Raw genomic sequence first — 19,747 nt, forward strand, 5'->3', positions numbered from 1 at the left:
TCGATTAGCTGGCAGTCATGCCGTGACCAAATATGTCTGATTAGCACATAAGTCAACAACATCAACAAAACTCACCTTTGTGATTTCGTTGACTTAATCGTTGCAAATGCATCTGCAGGTTATCCATACATCTCTCTGTCTTAGCATCTCCGGTCAAATGTGAAGACACTTTGGTACATTCAATGGGGGTCTGGCGGCAGATTTCTTGCCAGTGGTGCAACTTGAATCCCTCCCTGTTAGTGTTGTTACACCCTCCGACGAACACACCGACGAGGCATGATGTCTCCAAGGTTCCAAAAAATAGTCGAAAAAACGGAAAATAACAGAGCTGAGACCCGGTGTTTGTAATGTGAAAATTAATATAGCGGGTGTGTTACCTCGGTGACGTCACGTTCTGATGTCATCGCTAAAAGATCGACAAACAGAAATGCGTTTAATTTGCCAAAATTCACCCATTTAGAGTCCGGAAATCGGTTAAAGAAATACGTGGTCTTTTTTCTGCAACATCAAGGTATATATTGACGTTTGCATAGGTTTGGTGATAATGTTCCCCTTTAAACAGATGACTATACTATAAATGCGATGAGGGGTTCCGGTTTGGTGGCCGCAGGATTAGGTATCTGCTTTTTCCAGATGATGTGGTCCTGATGGTTTCATCTGGCCAGGATCTTCAGCTCTCACTGGATCGGTTCGCAACCGGGGTTTGAGAATCAGCACCTCCAAGCCCGAGTCCATGGTTCTTGCCTGGAAAAGGGTGGAGTGCCATCTCCGGGTTGGGGAGGAGACCCTGCCCCAAGTGGAGGAGTTCAAGTACCTAGGAGTCTTGATCACGAGTGAGGGAAGAGTGGATCGTGAGATCGACAGGCGGATTGGTGCGGCGTCTTCAGTAATGCGGACGCTGTATCGATCCGTTGTGGTGAAGAAGGAGCTGAGTCGGAAGGCAAAGCTCTCAATTTACCGGTCAATCTACGTTCCCATCCTCACCTTTAGTCATGAGCTTTGGGTCATGACCGAAAGGACAAGATCACGGGTACAAGCGGCTAAAATGAGCTTCCTCCGCCGTGTGGCGGGGCTCTCCCTTAGAGATAGGGTGAGAAGCTCTGCCATCCGGGAGGAACTCAAAGTAAAACCGCTGCTCTTCCACATCGAGAGGAGCCAGATGAGGTAGTTCGGGCATCTGGTCAGGATGCCACCCGAACACCTCCCTAGGGAGGTGTTTAGGGCACGTCCAACTGGTAGGAGGCCACGGGGAAGACCCAGGACACGTTGGGAAGACTATGTCTCCCGGCTGGCCTGGGAACGCTTCAGGATCCCCCGAGAAGAGCTGGACGAAGTGGCTGGGGAGAGGAAAGTCTGGGCTTCCCTGCTTAGGCTGCTGACCCCGCGACCCGACCTCGGATAAGCGAAAGAAGATGGATGGATGGATATACTATAAATGCTATATATTGTGAAATCGACAAAAGTGACAATTTCCCCATTAATTTGAGCGAGGATGGAAGATTCACGGATGAGGAAAGTTAGAGTGAAGCACAAAAAAAAAAGCGGCGGCAGTGGGACTGTTTGAGATGTAATTAGACACATTTACTAGGATAATTCTGGAAGATCCCTTATCCGTTTATTGTTTTAATAGTGTTTTAGTGAGATTGTAAAGTAATACCTGAAAGTCGGATGGCTGCGGTGAACGCCAGTGTCTTTTAGAGAAGCCAATGGAGGAGCCAAGATCAAAGCTGCCTTTTTGAGCTGCAGGAGGAAGTACCATAATCCACCGAAGTCTCCGGTAAGAGCCGAATTAATATCAGAATTTTCCCATCCAAAAACTTGCTGGTTGACGTAGAGAAAACATGTTCGCTTGACCGCTCTGTGTTAAAGCTTCACAACAAACAAAGAAACACCGGCTGTGTTTCGGTGCTAAAGGCAGCTGCAATCCACCGCTTTCCACCAACAGTATTCTTCTTTGACGTCTCCATTATTAATTGAACAAATTGCCAAAGATTCAGCAACACGGATGTCCAAATTACTGTGTAATTATGTGATGAAAAGAGACTACTTTTATCCGTAAGTGGTGCTGGGGCTAATATGTCCCCTCCAACCCGAGACGTCACACGCACGCGTCATCATTCCGCGACGTTTTCAACAAGAAACTCCGCGGGAAATTTAAAATTGTAATTTAGTCAACTAAACCGGCCGTATTGGCATGTGTTGCAATGTTAATATTTCATCATTGATATATAAACTATCAGACTGCGTGGTCGCTAGTCGTGGGTTTCAGTCGGCCTTTAAACCAGGACACACGTAACTTGGAGTGTATGAGAGATGGCGAGATGGCAAAGAGATGAAATAAAAGAGAGAGCGAGCGAGTCAAATAGAGCCATTAATTATAGATGGGCCTTTAGAGATGCCAAACGTGAAGCGAAGCCTCCCAGCTTATCCTGGGCGATACGATGAGCGCTGTGATATATGGCATCTTGGAGATGTGGGAGCGATAATAAATCAATAAAAGGGGATAATTAGGGGTGTAATTTATCCATAGAGGCTGTCTGCTCCCCCGGTGAGAGATGCCAGGAAGATGATCCCTGAGCCTCTATTTGCCCTTTGTCCTCCACACGAAGAAAGGGTAAATGGATGCTAGATGGGGGCCCTATAAATATCTTTCATACATTCTCACCTCGGCTGGTGGCACTCCCTCAGGGGGGTGGCATCGCAGTAGCACCTCCTGATCCAATGCCACTTCTTTAGCCTGGGGCTCCTCTTCAAAGTTCTTCCTCAGGTCTGAGAAGGGGAATACAAAGAAACGCAAACCAATTAGGGCTATTTGTAACTGCGTGAATGAAATCTCTTAAAAGGCTCGCCACGCAGGGGTTGAGTGGCACCGACAACGCTGCTTATTTCCAGGCTGGAGCTTGTCTGCTGCTAGAGGGGGGCCGGCATCAAGTAAAGGCAATTGCATTACCGCTCACTTCTCCCAATCCATCCAACCCTGCCTTCCCCATTTCCTGCGCCCGCCTGCAGCTTCCATCTGTAAGAGGGCTTGGAGCAGCCACACGAAAACAAAGCCCCGAGGCACCTGGACAAGAGCTTCTCTGCAAGCTCGGCTGACTGCGCCAGGCTTCGCATTTCATCTCATTGAATACCTTCACTCTCGCTATACAGTGGGGAAAAACAGTATTTAGTCCGCCACCGATTGTGCAAGTTCTCCCACTTAAAATGATGACAGAGGTCTGTCATTTTCATCATAGGTACACTTCAACTGTGAGAGACAGAATGTGAAGAAAAAAATCCAGGACTTCAGATTGTAGGAATTTTAAAGAATTTATTTGTAAATTATGGTGGAAAATAAGTATTTGGTCAACCATTCAAAGCTCTTTTGGCTCAAAATCTCACGATTAAACCTTTAAGGCATAAACTCAACCTGTCGTGTTTGGAGGAAGAAGAATACTGAGTTGGTGTTCTTGGGATGCAACTCAGTATTCTTCTTCCTCCAAACATGACGAGTTGAGTTTATACCAAAAAGTTCTATTTTGGTTTCATCTGACCACATGACATTCTCCCAATCCTCTGCTGTATCATCCATGCATCCATTTTGGTATAAACTCAACTCGTCGTGTTTGGAGGAAGAAGAATACTGAGTTGCATCCCAAGAGGGGCATACCTACTGTGACGCATGGGGGTGGAAACATCATGCTTTGGGGCTGTTTTTCTGCTAAGGGGACAGGACGATCTATCCGTGTTAAGGAAAGAATGAATGGGGCCATGTATCGTGAGATTAAACCTTTTAGGCATAAACTCAACCTGTCGTGTTTGGAGGAAGAAGAATACTGAGTTGGTGTTCTTGGGATGCAACTCAGTATAAACTCAACACGACGAGTTGAGTTTATACCAAAAAGTTCTATTTTGGTTTCATCTGACCACATGACATTCTCCCAATCCTCTGCTGTATCATCCATGTATCCATTTTGGTATAAACTCAACTCGTCGTGTTTGGAGGAAGAAGAATACTGAGTTGCATCCCAAGAACACCATACCTACTGTGAAGCATGGGGGTGGAAACATCATGCTTTGGGGCTGTTTTTCTGCTAAGAGGACAGGACGATCGATCCATGTTAAGGAAAGAATGAATGGGGCCATGTATCGTGAGATTAAACCTTTTAGGCATAAACTCAACCTGTCGTGTTTGGAGGAAGAAGAATACTGAGTTGGTGTTCTTGGGATGCAACTCAGTATTCTTCTTCCTCCAAACACGACGAGTTGAGTTTATACCAAAAAGTTCTATTTTGGTTTCATCTGACCACATGACATTCTCTCAATCCTCTGCTGTATCATCCATGTATCCATTTTGGTATAAACTCAACTCGTCGTGTTTGGAAGAAGAAGAATACTGAGTTGCATCCCAAGAACACCAAACCTACTGTGAAGCATGGGGGTGGAAACATCTTGCTTTGGGGCTGTTTTTCTGCTAAGGGGACAGGACGATTGATCCGTGTTAAGGAAAGAATGAGATTTTGAGCCAAAACCTCCTTCCATCAGTGAGAGCTTTGAATGGTTGACCAAATACTTATTTTCCAACATAATTTACAAAAAAATTCTTTAAAAATCCTACAATGTGAATTCCTGGATTTTTTTTCTTCACATTCTGTCTCTCACAGTTAAAGTGTACCTATGATGAAAATTACAGACCTCTGTCATCATTTTAAGTGGGAGAACTTGCACAATCGGTGGCTGATTAAATACTTTTTTGCCCCACTGTATATTTGTCCAGAAGTCAGGCTTGTGAGTCACACACGCCAAGCTGGCATCGCAGGATCATCTCAGGTGGAAATAAGCGCAAGACTGCCCGCGTCTGATGAGCCACACAGGCCACTGATAGCAAGCAGGTTGGCACTAATTTGATGCGTTCGCCCCGGGTTTGCACTCTGAGTGAATCGATGTGTTGCCGTGTCGCAAGGGGGGCACAGGGTTCAGCCGGAAGCTGCCGGTGAATTCCTTTTAACTAATGGGAGAGCACGTTCTCCGAGGAGCATTAAGACGGAGTGTTTTTGCAAATGAAATGGAGCCGATACAGTAGATGTGAGATCATCGGAGTCAAATGAACGCGTCGGTTCTTCGTCCTCGTAAAAGGCATCTTTCCTGCAGAGGTCTGGTTGTTTGGGGACAGAAGTGCTGTCTGGCATATTTATGCCGGAATTAACAGGCAGAATGCACCGCACAAACGGAAATCCAAGTAAGATTAAATATCTCAAATAAAGGTGATACCGTATTTTTCGGAGTATAAGTCGCACCGGCCGAAAATGCACAATAAAGAAGGGGAAAAACATATATAGGTCGCACTGTAGTATAAGTCGCATTTTTTTGGTGAAATTTATTTGATAAAACCCAACACCAAGAATAGACATTTGAAAGGCTATTTAAAATAAATAGAGTAGAGGACAACAGGCTGAATAAGTCTCCCGTCCAAAGGCAAAACCTAGTAACTCACTTCTAGCCAGAGGTAGGTAGTAACGCGCTACATTTACTCCGTTACATCTACTTGAGTAACTTTTAGGATAAATTGTACTTCTACGAGTAGTTTTTATGCAACATAATTTTACTTTTACTTGAGTTTATTTATAAAGAAGAAACGCTACTTTTACTCCGGTCCATTTATCTGCAATCAGCTCGTTACTCGCTACTTTTTTTTTTATCGATCTGTTAATGCACGCTTTGTTTGTTTTGATTTTGTCAGCCACGCATTCAAAGTAGGAACTACGCATGCCTGCGTTTCACCAATCACATGCAGTCACTGGTGACGTTGGACCAATCAAACAGAGCCAGGCGGTCACATGACCGTCACACGTCGAATCCGACCTAAAAAGTTGAAAAACTTATTGGGGTGTTACTATTTAGTGGTCAATTGTGCAGAATATGTACTGTACTGTGCAATCTACTAATAAAAGTTTCAATCAATCAATCAAAAGTGTAAAGGAAAAAAAGACACTTTTTATTTCAACCGTACTTCCCGTCACAAGCCTAAACACTGATCGCACAGTTCCTGTCTTCACAATAAAAGCGCCGCTCCATCGCGCCTGCGTTAACAAAATAAGAGTCTCCGAAAGCCAGGGCAAACAAGCTAGCAAGCTACGGAGTTTGCCGCCAATGTATTTCTTGTAAAGTGTATAAAAACGAATATGGAAGCTGGACAAATAAGATGCCAAAAACCAACGACTTTCATGTGGTATTAGACAGAAAAGAGGAACTTTTTTTCTCCTCCATTTGAAAATGTGGACATTATCAGCACTATACTGTCTGATTCCAATCAATGCAAGTCATCAGAATCAGGTAATACACCAACTTATATTCTTGTCTTCATGAAAGATAGGAATCTATGTGTTAAACATGCATGTATATTCATTAACGTTGAAAAACTTATTGGGGTGTTACCATTTAGTGGTCAATTGTACGGAATATGTACTGTACTGTGCAATCTACTAATACAAGTTTCAATCAATCAATCAATCAATAAATGCCTACTGAGCCTATGGTGCTGTTAAGTTATTGTGGCTCAATTTGCCTACATTTTTTTATTTTAATGTATTATTATTTAATATATATTATTGTTTTAGTTGCTTAAGAGATATTCCTGGCTATGAATTTGCTCATTGCTATTTTTATGTTTTTGTGCATTATTTGTTGCCGTAATTATTAAACGAACAGGTTACTCATCAGTTACTCAGTACTTGAGTAGTTTTTTCACAACATACTTTTTACTTTTACTCAAGTAAATATTTGGGTGACTACTCCTTACTTTTACTTGAGTAGTAAATCTCTAAAGTAACAGTACTCTTACTTGAGTACAATTTCTGGCTACTCTACCCACCTCTGCTTCTAGCTGATTTTGAGAAAACAAAGGAAAACCAATCTATCTTGATGCTGTCTTACAAAGATCTACAAAGTCATCAAACGTATAGATGTTTTCTTGAGCTTTCATTTTCTTGCCGATTGAGCCATGGATTGAATCTGCTCTCATGAACGTGTGCCCTTTCTCCAGATATTTTATCACAATCTCGGGTGGGCCCAATTCTGCGTTTGCACATCGGGCAAGAGCCGTGTACAGCGTCCAGTTTTTTTATTTTGACCTCCACAGTTATCTGCCCAAAAGAGTATGCAAGGGGAAGAATCAAGAACAATACATTTAATGAAGGTGCTTGCAACGTCCTGGGTCAATCTTCCAAATATCCCCTCGTGCCATAATATCACATAATCAGGTTGACCGTCGGCCCCCATTCGTGCAAATGTCTCGTTAAAGACAATAAGGCGACTGATAAAGAAGCTCCGATTGGTCCCTTGAGATACTAGGTTTTTCTGTTGTATTTACGCGGTTATGTGGTAGTTGCTAGGTCCTGCCATGCGCGTAACAGTTTACTTACGGAACAAATTACAATATCACATACACTAATGTAAAGCATATCACCTAGGAACTCCAAAATTATTATCAGCTCAGTTTTGACCCAAATTGAGTTACTGGGTCTTGCCTTTGGACGGGAAAGTGTACGTTATATGACACATAAATAACCAACTGAGAAGGTGCCTGGTATGTTAACGCCGTGGTTCTCAACCTTTTTTCAGTGATGTACCCCCTGTAAACATTTTATTATATCAAGTACCCCCTAATCAGAGCAAAGCATTTTTGGTTGAAAAAAGAGATAAAGAAGTAAAATACAGCACTATGTCATCACTTTCTGATTTATTAAATTGTATAACAGTGCAAAATATTGCTCATTTGTAGTGGTCTTTCTTGAACTATTTGGAAAAAAAGATATAAATATAACAAAAAACTTGTTGAAAAATAAACAAGTGATTCAATTATAAATCAAGATGTCTACACATAGAAGTAATCATCAACTTAAAGTGCCCTCTTTGGGAATTGTAATAGAGCTTCTAAACATTTCTTCACTTAAAAAGAAATCTTTAACATCAATATTTATGGAACATGTCCACAAAAAAATCAAGCTGTCAACACTGAATATTGCATTGTTGCATTTCTTTTCACAGTTTATGAACTTACATTCATATTTTGTTGAAGTATTATTCAATAATATATTCATAAAGTATTTTTGAATTGTTGCTATTTTTAGAATACTTAAAAAAAATATCACGTACCCCTTGGTATACCTTCAAGTACCCCCAGGGGTACGCGTACCCCCATTTGAAAACCACTGTGTTAACGTAACATATTATGGTAAGAGTCATTCAAATAACTATAACATATAGAACAAGCTTTACGTTTACCAAACAATCTGTCACTCCTAATAGGTAAATCCGATGAAATCTTAAACGTTTAGTCCAGGGGTGTCAAACTCATTTTAGATGGGGGGCCACATGGAGAAAAATCTACTCCCAAGTGGGCCGGACTGATAAAATCACGGCACAATAACTTAAAAATAAAGACAACTTCAGATTGTTTTCTTTGTTTCAAAATAGAACAAGCACATTCTGAAAATGTACAAATCATAATTTTGTCAGGGTTATTTACACTTACATGTTGCGGTTAATTCTACGCTATCTTTTTTTTGTCGTTATTTATATACTTTCTGAATAATTTATATGATAATATTGCATTTATGTTGAAATTGCCGTTTTGGCGTCATATGCTCTGTTATTTGTTTAGATCAGGGGTGTCAAACTCATTTTAGATGGGGGGCCACATGGAGAAAAATCTATTCCCAAGTGGGCCGGACTGGTAAAATCACGGCACGATAACTTAAAAATAAAGACAACTTCAGATTGTTTTCTTTGTTCAAAAATAGAAAAAGCACATTTTGAAAATGTACAAATCATAATATTGTTTTTTTTTTTTACACTTACATGTTTGTGTTATATTTTTATTGGTTGTTATTTATACTTTCTGAATAATTTATATGATAATATTGTATTTATGTTGCAATCGCCGTTTTGGCGTCATATGCTCTGTTATTTGTTTAGTTCAGGGGTGTCAAACTCATTTTAGATCTGGGGCCACATGGAGAAAAAACTACTCCCAAGTGGGCCGGACTGGTAAATTCACGGCACGATAACTTAAAAATAAAGACAACTTCAGATTGTTTTCTTTGTTCAAAAATAGAAAAAACACATTTTGAAAATGTACAAATCATAATTTTTTTTATTTTTTTTTTTACACTTACATGTTTGTGTTATATTTTTATTGGTTGTTATTTATACTTTCTGAATAATTTATATGATAATATTGTATTTATGTTGAAATTGCCGTTTTGGCGTCATATGCTCTGTTATTTGTTTAGTTCAGGGGTGTCAAACTCATTTTAGATCTGGGGCCACATGGAGAAAAAACTACTCCCAAGTGGGCCGGACTGGTAAAATCACGGCACGATAACTTAAAAATAAAGACAACTTCAGATTGTTTTCTTTGTTCAAAAATAGAAAAAGCACATTTTGAAAATGTACAAATCATAATTTTTTTTTTTTTTTTTTTTTTTTTACACTTACATGTTTGTGTTATATTTTTATTGGTTGTTATTTATACTTTCTGAATAATTTATATGATAATATTGTATTTATGTTGAAATTGCCGTTTTGGCGTCATATGCTCTGTTGTTTGTTTAGATCAGGGGTGTCAAACTCATTTAAGATGGGGGGGGGGGGCACATGGAGAAAAATCTACTCTCAAGTGGACCGGACTGGTAAAATCACGGCACGATAATTTAAAAATAAAGACAACTTCAGATTGTTTTCTTTGTTCAAAAATAGAAAAAGCACATTTTGAAAATGTACAAATCATAATATTGTTTTTTTTTTTACACTTACATGTTTGTGTTATATTTTTATTAAATAAATAAATAATAAATGGGTTGTGCTTGTATAACGCTTTTCTACCTTCAAGGTACTCAAAGCGCTTTGACACTACTTCCACATTTACCCATTCACACACACATTCACACACTGATGGAGGGAGCTGCCATGCAAGGCGCTACCCAGCACCCATCAGGAGCAAGGGTGAAGTGTCTTGCTCAGGACACAACGGACGTGACGAGGTTGGTACTAGGTGGGATTTGAACCAGGGACCCTCGGGTTGCGCACGGCCACTCTTTCCCACTGCGCCACGCCGTCCTTATTGGTTGTTATTTATACTTTCTGAATGATTTATATGATAATATTGTATTTATGTTGAAATTGCTGTTTTGGCGTCATATGCTCTGTTATTTGTTTAGATCAGGGGTGTCAAACTCATTTAAGATGGGGGGGGGCACATGGAGAAAAATCTACTCTCATGTGGACCGAACTGGTAAAATCACGGCACGATAACTTAAAAATAAAGACAACTTCAGATTGTTTTCTTTGTTCAAAAATAGAAAAAGCACATTTTGAAAATGTACAAATCATAATATTGTTGGGTTTTTTTTTACACTTACATGTTTGTGTTATATTTTTATTGGTTGTTATTTATACTTTCTGAATAATTTATATGATAATATTGTATTTATGTTGAAATTGCCGTTTTGGCGTCATATGATCTGTTATTTGTTTAGTTCAGGGGTGTCAAACTCATTTAAGATGGGGGGGTGCACATGGAGAAAAATCGACTCTCAAGTGGACCGGACTGGTAAAATCACGGCAGGATAACTTAAAAATAAAGACAACTTCAGATTGTTTTCTTTGTTCAAAAATAGAAAAAGCACATTTTGAAAATGTACAAATCATAATATTGTTTTTTTTTTTTTACACTTACATGTTTGTGTTATATTTTTATTTGTTGTTATTTATGCTTTCTGAATAAATTATGTGATAATTTTCATCAGTCAACTCATTGGTGTTAATTTTCAATCCATCAAAATAAAAATAAAAAATAATATCAAAATCTAATTACAGCATGTTATTTATGTACTTTACTCATTTTCCACGACTGGGCGCAGTGGGAGAGTGGCCGTGCGCAACCCGAGCGTCCCTGGTTCAAATCCCACCTAGTACAAACCTCCTCACGTCCGTTGTGTCCTGAGCAAGACACTTCACCCTTGCTCCTGATGGGTGCTGGTTGGCGCCTATCATGGCAGCTCCCTCCATCAGTGTGTGAATGTGTGTGTGAATGGGTAAATGTGGAAGTAGTGTCAAAGCGCTTTGAGTACCTTGAAGGTAGAAAAGCGCCATGCAAGTACAACCCATTTATCATTTATCATGTGGTTTATTTTTATTTTTTTACATACGCAGCATCATCTACAAATATACAAAAAAATTGCTATTGCGACATCCAGTGGACACATTTAGAACAGCAGTTTCTTTCATTCAAAAATTTCGACCAATCGTTATACTCGCGGGCCGTACGTTTGACACCCTTGGTCTAGTTTCTTAGCTAAATAATATTATTTGATATTTTACGGTAATGTGTTAATACTTTCACAGATAAGTCGCTCCTGAGTATAAGTCGCACCCCCGGCCAAACTATGAAAAAAAACTCCAATATATAATCCGAAAAATACAATATTTGCTTATTTTCTGTCTGATAAGAGAAATCTTCTCACTAAGCAGATTTTATGTTAAGAGCGTTTTACTTGTTTTAAGGGTTTTGGTCCTAAATGATCTCACTAAGATATTACCGCTTGTTGCTGAGATTTTATGACCTATATTGAGTAAAACGTGCTTGAAACTAGAATAAAGTTAAAGTTAAAGTACCAATGATTGTCACAAACATACTAGATGAGGCGAAATTATTCTCTGCATTTGACCCATCACCCTACTTTTCAATTGACCAACTTGAGGGGGTCTACCTCATTTATATATATCATTTATATTTATTTATTTATGAAAGAGACATTTTTGTAAACAAGTTAAATGTGTTTAATGATAATACAAGCATGTGTAACACATATAGATGTCTTTCTTTCACGAAGACAAGAATATAAGTTGGTGTATTACCTGATTCTGATGACTTGCATTGATTGGAATCAGACAGTAATGATGATAACGCCCACATTTTCAAATGGAGGAGAAAAAAGTTGTCCTTTCTGTACAATACCACATGAAAGTGGTTGGTTTTTGGCATCTAATTCATCCAACTTCCATACACTTTACAAGAAAAACATTGGCGGCAAATTCCGTAGCTTGCTTGATTGACATTCACGGCACCGAGGGTCTTGTGAGATGACGCTGGCTGCTGCCAGTTCATTATTCTGAAAAAAGGACAGAGAGAAAGGCGAGAAACCCTTTTTATTTCAACAGACTTTCGCGCCGTCCCTTCCGTCAAAACTCTAAAGGCCGACTGCACATTTCCTATCTTCACAATAAAAGCCCTGCTTCATGCTGCCTGCGCTAACAAAATAAGAGTCTCGGAAACCTGGCGTGCACATCACTTGTGCACGCCAGCTTTCTGAGGGATCGCTTGTGCACGTCAGTTTTCCGAGACTCTGTATTTAGTTAGCGCAGGCAGCATGAAGCAGGGCTTTTATTGTGAAGATAGGAAATGTGCAGTCGGCCTTTAGAGTTTTGACGGAAGGTACGGCGCGAGAGTCTGTTGAAATAAAAAGTGTTTCTCGCTTTCCTCTCGGTCATATTTTTATAATAATGATCTTGCAGCAGCCAGCGTCATCTCACAAGACCCTCCGGTACCGTGAATGGCATTTAAGTGACGTCTTGGTGAAGATTGATGATCACTAATTTTTAGGTCTATTTTTTTTAAAAGCCTGGCTGGAGATCGACTGACACACCCCCCGCGGTCGACTGGTAGCTCGCGATCGACGTAATGGGCACCCCTGCTCTAACCACTAGGCCACTGAGCTGGTATCAACTGATTTAAAGCTATGTCATAAACACTCACAAGTATAGAACTACTTTTTAAAATAATAATTTCTTATTTCAAGCATGTTTTGTCAAGATAGTGGCACTAGCATTCACTTACATTAAGAATATTTTTCAACATATTGAGCAAAAAGGTCTAATTCTTTTATCTACCAAGAAAAGTGCACTTGTTATTAGTGAGAATATACTTATTTTAAGGTATTTTCGGGTTCATTGAGGTTTGCTAATTTTACTTGTTTTGGAAAGTCTTTAAAAGCCAAATTGTCTTGTTCTATTGGTAGATAATTTTGCTGAGTTCAAATAAAATACGCCTCATTTTTGTAATTTTTTTTTTTTCTTGTTTTTGAACACTGACTTTTTGCAGTGTGCTTTAAAGTACCCAAATAGAAAAAAGGGCTTCCTCTAATACAGCTTTTGAGGCTGCAACAAGGGACGCGCTTGTGTTCCCCTGACAGATTTATGCTCGCTACATTGCAATAAATTTCAGATCTGTTTTTACGCCAACGACTTTCATCTGGATCATAGTTCATATAGTCTATATAGTGGGGGGGGGATATGCTCATGAATACCTAAATTTAGTGTGCCAATTTTTTTTTAAGCAGGTCTCATTGTAGAAGTGGATTTGGTGATGAAAGCCATTAAAGGATAACGGTCACTAACAATATAATAATATAATAAACATGATTATTATGGGCTTCTTCAGTGCCAGTTACACGCACGGCTTGAGTTGAAGGACAATTTTAAAAAGAGTGCACGGGTGTTGATGAGGTGCTGGCGATGTTGTCATCTTGGGGTGGGGGAGGAAAAAGTGTGATATATGTAAATATGTATGTGTCGCTCATTAACACAAATCACACTTTTCACAAAGGCAATGCATTATTTTAGGGAACAAATAATAATACGGTATGCTCCTCAAAGGGGGACTTGGATCCATTTGGCAACAACATACCCTCCAAATGTATTTATACATGCAATAAATCTGACATTAATCACAGTATGTTTGGTGAAGCTTTCATTTTTTTTGCGAACAATATTTCTAGAAATTTATCAGAACTTCCCGGAATTTGCAATGTCACCAATCCCTTCGAATTATGTGCAACTTGGTCCAATGCCCGAAACTTCCAGCATAGTTTAGCTCACTGTTTTTCAACCTTTTTTGAGCCAAGGCACATTTTACTGATTGTAAAACATATCGATCAAGAGGGGATGTGACGTTCATATGTTGTCAATATTCAGTGTTTTATCGTTCATAGTTGATATTGTAAATCCCACATTCTTTATTTTCAAGTACATTCTTGGTGTCTCATTCTGTAAAAAAAGTAAAATTCCATTCCGTTTAAGGCGGTCAGTTACAATTTTTTTAGCATTCAATAGGAAATTATTGTGAGGTTTTGTATTAGTGTTCCTAAAAATAAATATACCGGCCCGCAGACACATTTTTTTCTCTAAATTTGGCTCCTCAAGTAGAAATAATTGCCCAGGCCTGCTCTACTATTAAGTATGTGTGGTATAAAATGAGTAAAACATCTATACAGTATTTTTTTCCCCCATTTTATGTAACAATCATGTACTCTAGGTTAATTTTATCAGAACTTCCCGGAATTTGCAATGTAACCAATCCCTTTGAATTATGGCCGTCTGGGCAACTTGGTCCAATGCCCGAAACTTCCCGCATAGTTTAGCTCAGTGTTTTTCAACCTTTTTTGAGCCAAGGCACATTTTACTGATTGTAAAATATATCGATCAAGAGGGGTTGTGACGTTCATACGTTGTAAATATTCAATGTTTTATTGTTCATAGTTGATATTGTAAATCCCACATTCTTTATTTTCATGTACATTCTTGATGTCTCATTCAGTAAAGAAAGTAAGATTCCTGTCTGTTTAAGGCGGTCTGTTATAAAAAATGTTTAGCATTCAATCAGAAATTATTGTGAGGTTTTGTATTAGTGTTCCTAAAAATAGATATACCGGCCTACAGACACATTTCTTTCTCTAAATTTGGCTCCTTAAGTCAAAATAATTCCCCAGGCCTGCTCTACTATTAAGTCTGTGTGGTATAAAATGAGTAAAAGATCTATACAGTATTTTTTTTCTCCATTTTTTGTAACAGTCGTGGACCCTAGGTTAATTTTATCAGAACTTCCCGGAATTTGCAATGTAACCAATCCCTTCGAATTTTGTCCGTCTGTGCAACTTGGTCCAATGCCCGAATTTTCCCCGGATAGTTTAGCTCAGTGTTTTTCAACCTTTTTTGAGCCAAGGCACATTTTACTGATTGTAAAATATATCGATCAAGAGGGGGTGTGACGTTCATATGTTGTCAATATTCAGTGTTTTATCGTTCATAGTTGATATTGTAAATCCCACATTCTTTATTTTCATGTACATTCTTGGTGTCTCATTCAGTAAAAAAAGGAAAATTCCATTCCATTTAAGGCGGTCTGTTACAATTTTTTTTAGTATTCAATTGGAAATTATTGTGAGGTTTTGTATTAGTGTTCCTAAAAATAGATATACCGGCCTACAGACACATTTTTTTCTCTAAATTTGGCTCCTCAAGTCAAAATAATTGCCCAGGCCTGCTCTACTATTAAGTCTGTGTGGTATAAAATGAGTAAAACATCTATACAGTATTTTTTCCCCCAATTTTTGTAACAATCATGTACCCTAGGTTAATTTTATCAGAACTTCCCGGAATTTGCAATGAGACCAATCCCTTCGAATTTTGTCCGTCTGTGCAACTTGGTCCAATGCCCGAATTTTCCCCGGATAGTTTATCTCAGTGTTTTTCAACCATTTTTGAGCCAAGGCACATTTTACTGATTGTAAAATATATCGCTCAAGAGGGGGTGTGACGTTCATATGTTGTCAATATTCAGTGTTTTATCGTTCATAGTTGATATTGTAAATCCCACATTCTTTATTTTCATGTACATTCTTGGTGTCTCATTTAGTAAAAAAAGTAAAATTCCATTCTGTTTAAGGCGGTCTGTTACAATTTTTTTTAGCATTGAATCAGATATTATTGTGAGGTTTTGTATTAGTGTTCCTAAAAATAGATATACCGACCCACAGACACATTTTTTTCTCTAAATTTGGCTCCTCAAGTCAAAATAATTGCCCAGGCCTGCTCTACTATTAAGTCTTTGTGGTATAAAATGAGTAAAACATCTATACATTATTTGTTTTCCATTTTTTGTTAGAATCGTGTAACTTATGTTAAGTTTATGAGGAACATCTAAAACATTGATAGCAAGTTGATAAAACGAGACAATGATTTAATGTTATTTGAAAAAGAAGGCATCAGAACAATTTAGCTTTTGCCACAACTTTCTGAAAAAGTCGCCCCGGATTCGGGAGTTTAAGGCCGCGACAATTACGAAAAAGCCAAGAGGGTTTGTTTCATCATTCCAAATATCGTCGAAAATAAGTGTAGACAATATTAATATTTCATTTTTTTCCGCTGCCAGAGTTTCTTTTAAATTAACACTGACCTACTTCATTTTTAGACCCAAGAGCTATGTATTTTTATCGTATTTGCTGGTCTTTTTTATTCCTGTACACTTCGTCTACTGAGTTGAACAGTAATTTAAGAAATTTAAGCACTGCTGCCACCTAGCGGAATTCAGTCATTCCATTTCTCAATTCAACATGTTACTACGTCAACATTTCTTGACCGATTTGAAAAATTCCAACACCAACTATTTCAACTCATACAGGTGTGTTTATCAATCAATGTTTATTTATATAGCCCTAAATCACAAGTGTCTCAAAGGGCTGCACAAGCCACAACAACATCCTTAGCTCAGATCCCACATCAGGGCAGAAAGCAGTTCTGTCGTCTGCGAATAAAACTAACTTCAAGTCTTTTGTAACTTTGCAAATATCGTTTATATAAAGATTGAACAATCTTGGTCCCAGTATTGATCCCTGGGGTACACCACAAGATATATCCAATCGTGTTGACATATTTTCACCCATCTTCACATATTGCTTCCTGTTGGTTAAATAGCTTCTTATCCAGCTCAAGACCAAACCTCTGATGCCATATCGTTCTAGTTTTTGAATTAAAATATCATGAGTAATTGTGTCAAATGCTTTTGTTAAATCCATGAATACTGCGGCTGCACATTCCTTCCCGTCGATTGCATTGGTAATTTCCTCTGTTATTTTGATTAATGCTATTTGAGTTGAGATATTTGCTCTAAAAACAATTCCAGGATTTTAGTTCCACTTCAGTTTAGGAGCATTCACACGCAATTCCTACAGGTATTGGCTCTTCGAGTTGTGTACATTTTTTTTCTTCTTTTATTATTAAAAATAATGGATTGCACAGCAGACTTGATGAGTGTTCCCCTTTCTCATGCTCTGCATCATACTTCATTACATTTTTTTTCAGCCTTTACAGGGACTTTTCTCAGGTGAAATATTGCATGAAAATTATATGGAAATTCAATTCAAGGGCACTCACAAGCAATCCTGATGTACGCTTTTTGGCTTTTCTGGGTTCCGGTGGTGCTCCAAGCGACACATTGACACCAGTACTCATCGAGGCCGAAGACTTTCTCGACCTGCTGTCTGGTGATTTCGATTGTCACCTGCATGACTGGCAAAGCTGCAAATACAAAGGAAAAATAGAGGTTAGTTTATTGAATTTTCTCAACAAATGAGTCAAAACTTTTTTTTACACAAATCCAGCCATGAAAATGAGGAAATTAGTGCAGGGAACTATAATCGTATACAAACAGAGTGCATGTTAACTGAGGAAAATGAAAAGAGCGCCTACAGCTATCATTGGTGCCATTTGGAAGGTAGAAAAAAAACTGCAACAGTTGGGATGAAATGCAGAAATGCACACAACAAATAAACAATCCAGCCTATCCGCCGTAGTTAAAACCAAATAATTAAATCTCTGTAATGCAGTACAAAAATAAAGTTGATGCTTAAAGACAAGCCTTCAGGAAGACAGACCGGATTGCAAAAAAATCATCTGCGCAAAACAGTTCAAACTATTTAAACTGTCGTCAATAGTGCTGCCTATTTTTGTTGTATTTTTCTTTGAACTTTTATTCTCGCTCTAGTCCAGAGCTCGTTTGTGTTGTCTCGAGTCCTACTATGTACAGTCGTGGGCAAAAGTTTACACTTGTAAAGGACATAATGTCATGGCTGTCTTGAGTTTCCAATCATTTCTACAACTCTTATTTTGTTGTGATAGAGTGATTGGAGCACATACTTGTTGGTCACAAAAAACATTCATGAAGTTTGGTTCTTTAATTAATTTATTATGGGTCTACTGAAAATGTGACCAAATCTGCTGGGTCAAAAGTATACATACAGCAATGTTAATATTTGGTTACAAGTCCCTTGGCAAGTTTAACTGCAATAGGGTGCTTTTGGTAGCCATCCACAAGCTTCTGCTTGAATTTTTGACCACTAATCTTGACAAAATTGATGCAGTTCAGCTAAATTTGTTGGTTTTCTGACATGGACTTGTTTCTTCGGCATTGTCCACACGTTTAAGTCAGGACTTTGGGAAGGCCATTCTAAAATCTTAATTCTAACCGGATTTAGCCATTCCTTTACCACTTTTGACAAGTGTTTGAGGTCATTGTCCTGTTGGAACACCCAACTGCGCTCAAAACCCAACCTCTGGGCTGATGATTTTAGGTTGTCCGGAAGAATTTGGGGGTAATCCTCCTTTTTCATTGTCCCATTTACTCTCTGGAAAGCACCAGTTGCATTGGCAGCAAAACAGGCCCAGAGCATAAAACTACCACCACCCTGCTTGACGGTAGGTGTGGTGTTCCTGGCATTAAAGGCCTCTCCTGTTCTCCTCTAAACATATTGCTGGGTATTGTGGCAGCTCAAATTTTGTTTCATCTGACCAAAGAACTTTCCTCCAGAAGGTCTTATCTTTGTCTATGTCAGGGGTCGGCAACCCGCGGCTCCTTTGATCACTCTGATGTGGCTCAGCTGCATACTTGCCGACCCCCACGATTTTTCCGGGAGATATACGAATTTCGGTGCCTCTCCCAGAAAACATCCCGGTGATAACATTCTCCGATTGTCACCCGCACAACGATATTGAGGGTCACCCGCACAACAATATTGAGGGCGTACGTGATGGCAATGCTTTAAACGTCTTTTAAAATATGTCGTTGCGCCGCACCCGCTTTCATGCCATGCTATCTGCGTGCCGGCCGGTCATATGTAGCATACGAGCCCAGCTAGCACACGTAACTGACTGCAAGGCATACGGTTTTAACAGCCACACAGGTTGCACTGATGGTAGTAATATAAACGACATTAACACTCTTATTAATATGCGCCACACTATGAACCCACACCAAACAAGAATAACAAACACATTTCAGGAGAACATCCGCACTGTAACACAACATAAACACAACAGAACAAATACCCAGAATCCCATGCATCCCTGACTATTCCAGGCTACATTAGACGGCGTGGCGCAGTGGAAGAGTGGCCGTGCGCAACCCGAAGGTCCCTGGTTCAATCCCCACCTAGTACCAACCTCGTCACGTCCGATGTGTCCTGAGCAAGACACTTCACCCTTGCTCCTGATGGGTGCTGGTTATCGCCTTGCATGGCAGCTCCCTCCATCAGTGTGTGAGTGTGTGTGTGAATGGGTAAATGTGGAAGTAGTGTCAAAGCGCTTCGAGTACCTTGAAGGTAGAAAAGCGCTGTACAAGTACAACCCATTTATTTATTTATTTACCTCCGCTCCGCCCAACCCCGCCCACCTCAACCGACGCACGGAGGGGGGTGGGGGGGGGGGGGGGGGGGGGGGTAGCGGGGATGTATACTGTAGCCTGGAAGAGTTAGGGATGCATGGGTTTCTGGGTATTTGTTCTGTTGTGTTTGTGTTGTGTTCTCCCGAAATGTCATTCTTGTCATTCTTGTTTGGTGTGGGTTTACAGTGTGACGCATATTAGTAAGAGTGTTGA

The 19,747-nt window shown here is 39.4% G+C and overlaps 1 protein-coding gene across 4 annotated transcripts in view; it reads right to left on the reverse strand.

Moving 5' to 3' along the window:
* The window catches only part of unc5a (unc-5 netrin receptor A), a 618,101-nt gene that overhangs the window by 193,823 nt on the left and 404,531 nt on the right, over positions 1–19,747 (reverse strand). For all 4 annotated transcript variants that reach the window (XR_009806956.1, XM_061901967.1, XM_061901966.1 and 1 more), the window contains 2 exons: positions 17,251–17,394; positions 2,666–2,769 (listed from right to left, as the gene is read on the reverse strand). Coding sequence is in view for 3 of the 4 variants with exons in the window: in XM_061901967.1 (XP_061757951.1) it covers positions 2,666–2,769; positions 17,251–17,394 (248 nt within the window). In the remaining variant the exon portion in view is untranslated. The remainder of the gene's footprint in view (positions 1–2,665; positions 2,770–17,250; positions 17,395–19,747) is intronic.

The sequence above is a fragment of the Nerophis ophidion genome, linkage group LG05 (assembly GCF_033978795.1).
Source record: "Nerophis ophidion isolate RoL-2023_Sa linkage group LG05, RoL_Noph_v1.0, whole genome shotgun sequence".
NCBI lineage: Eukaryota > Metazoa > Chordata > Actinopteri > Syngnathiformes > Syngnathidae > Nerophis > Nerophis ophidion.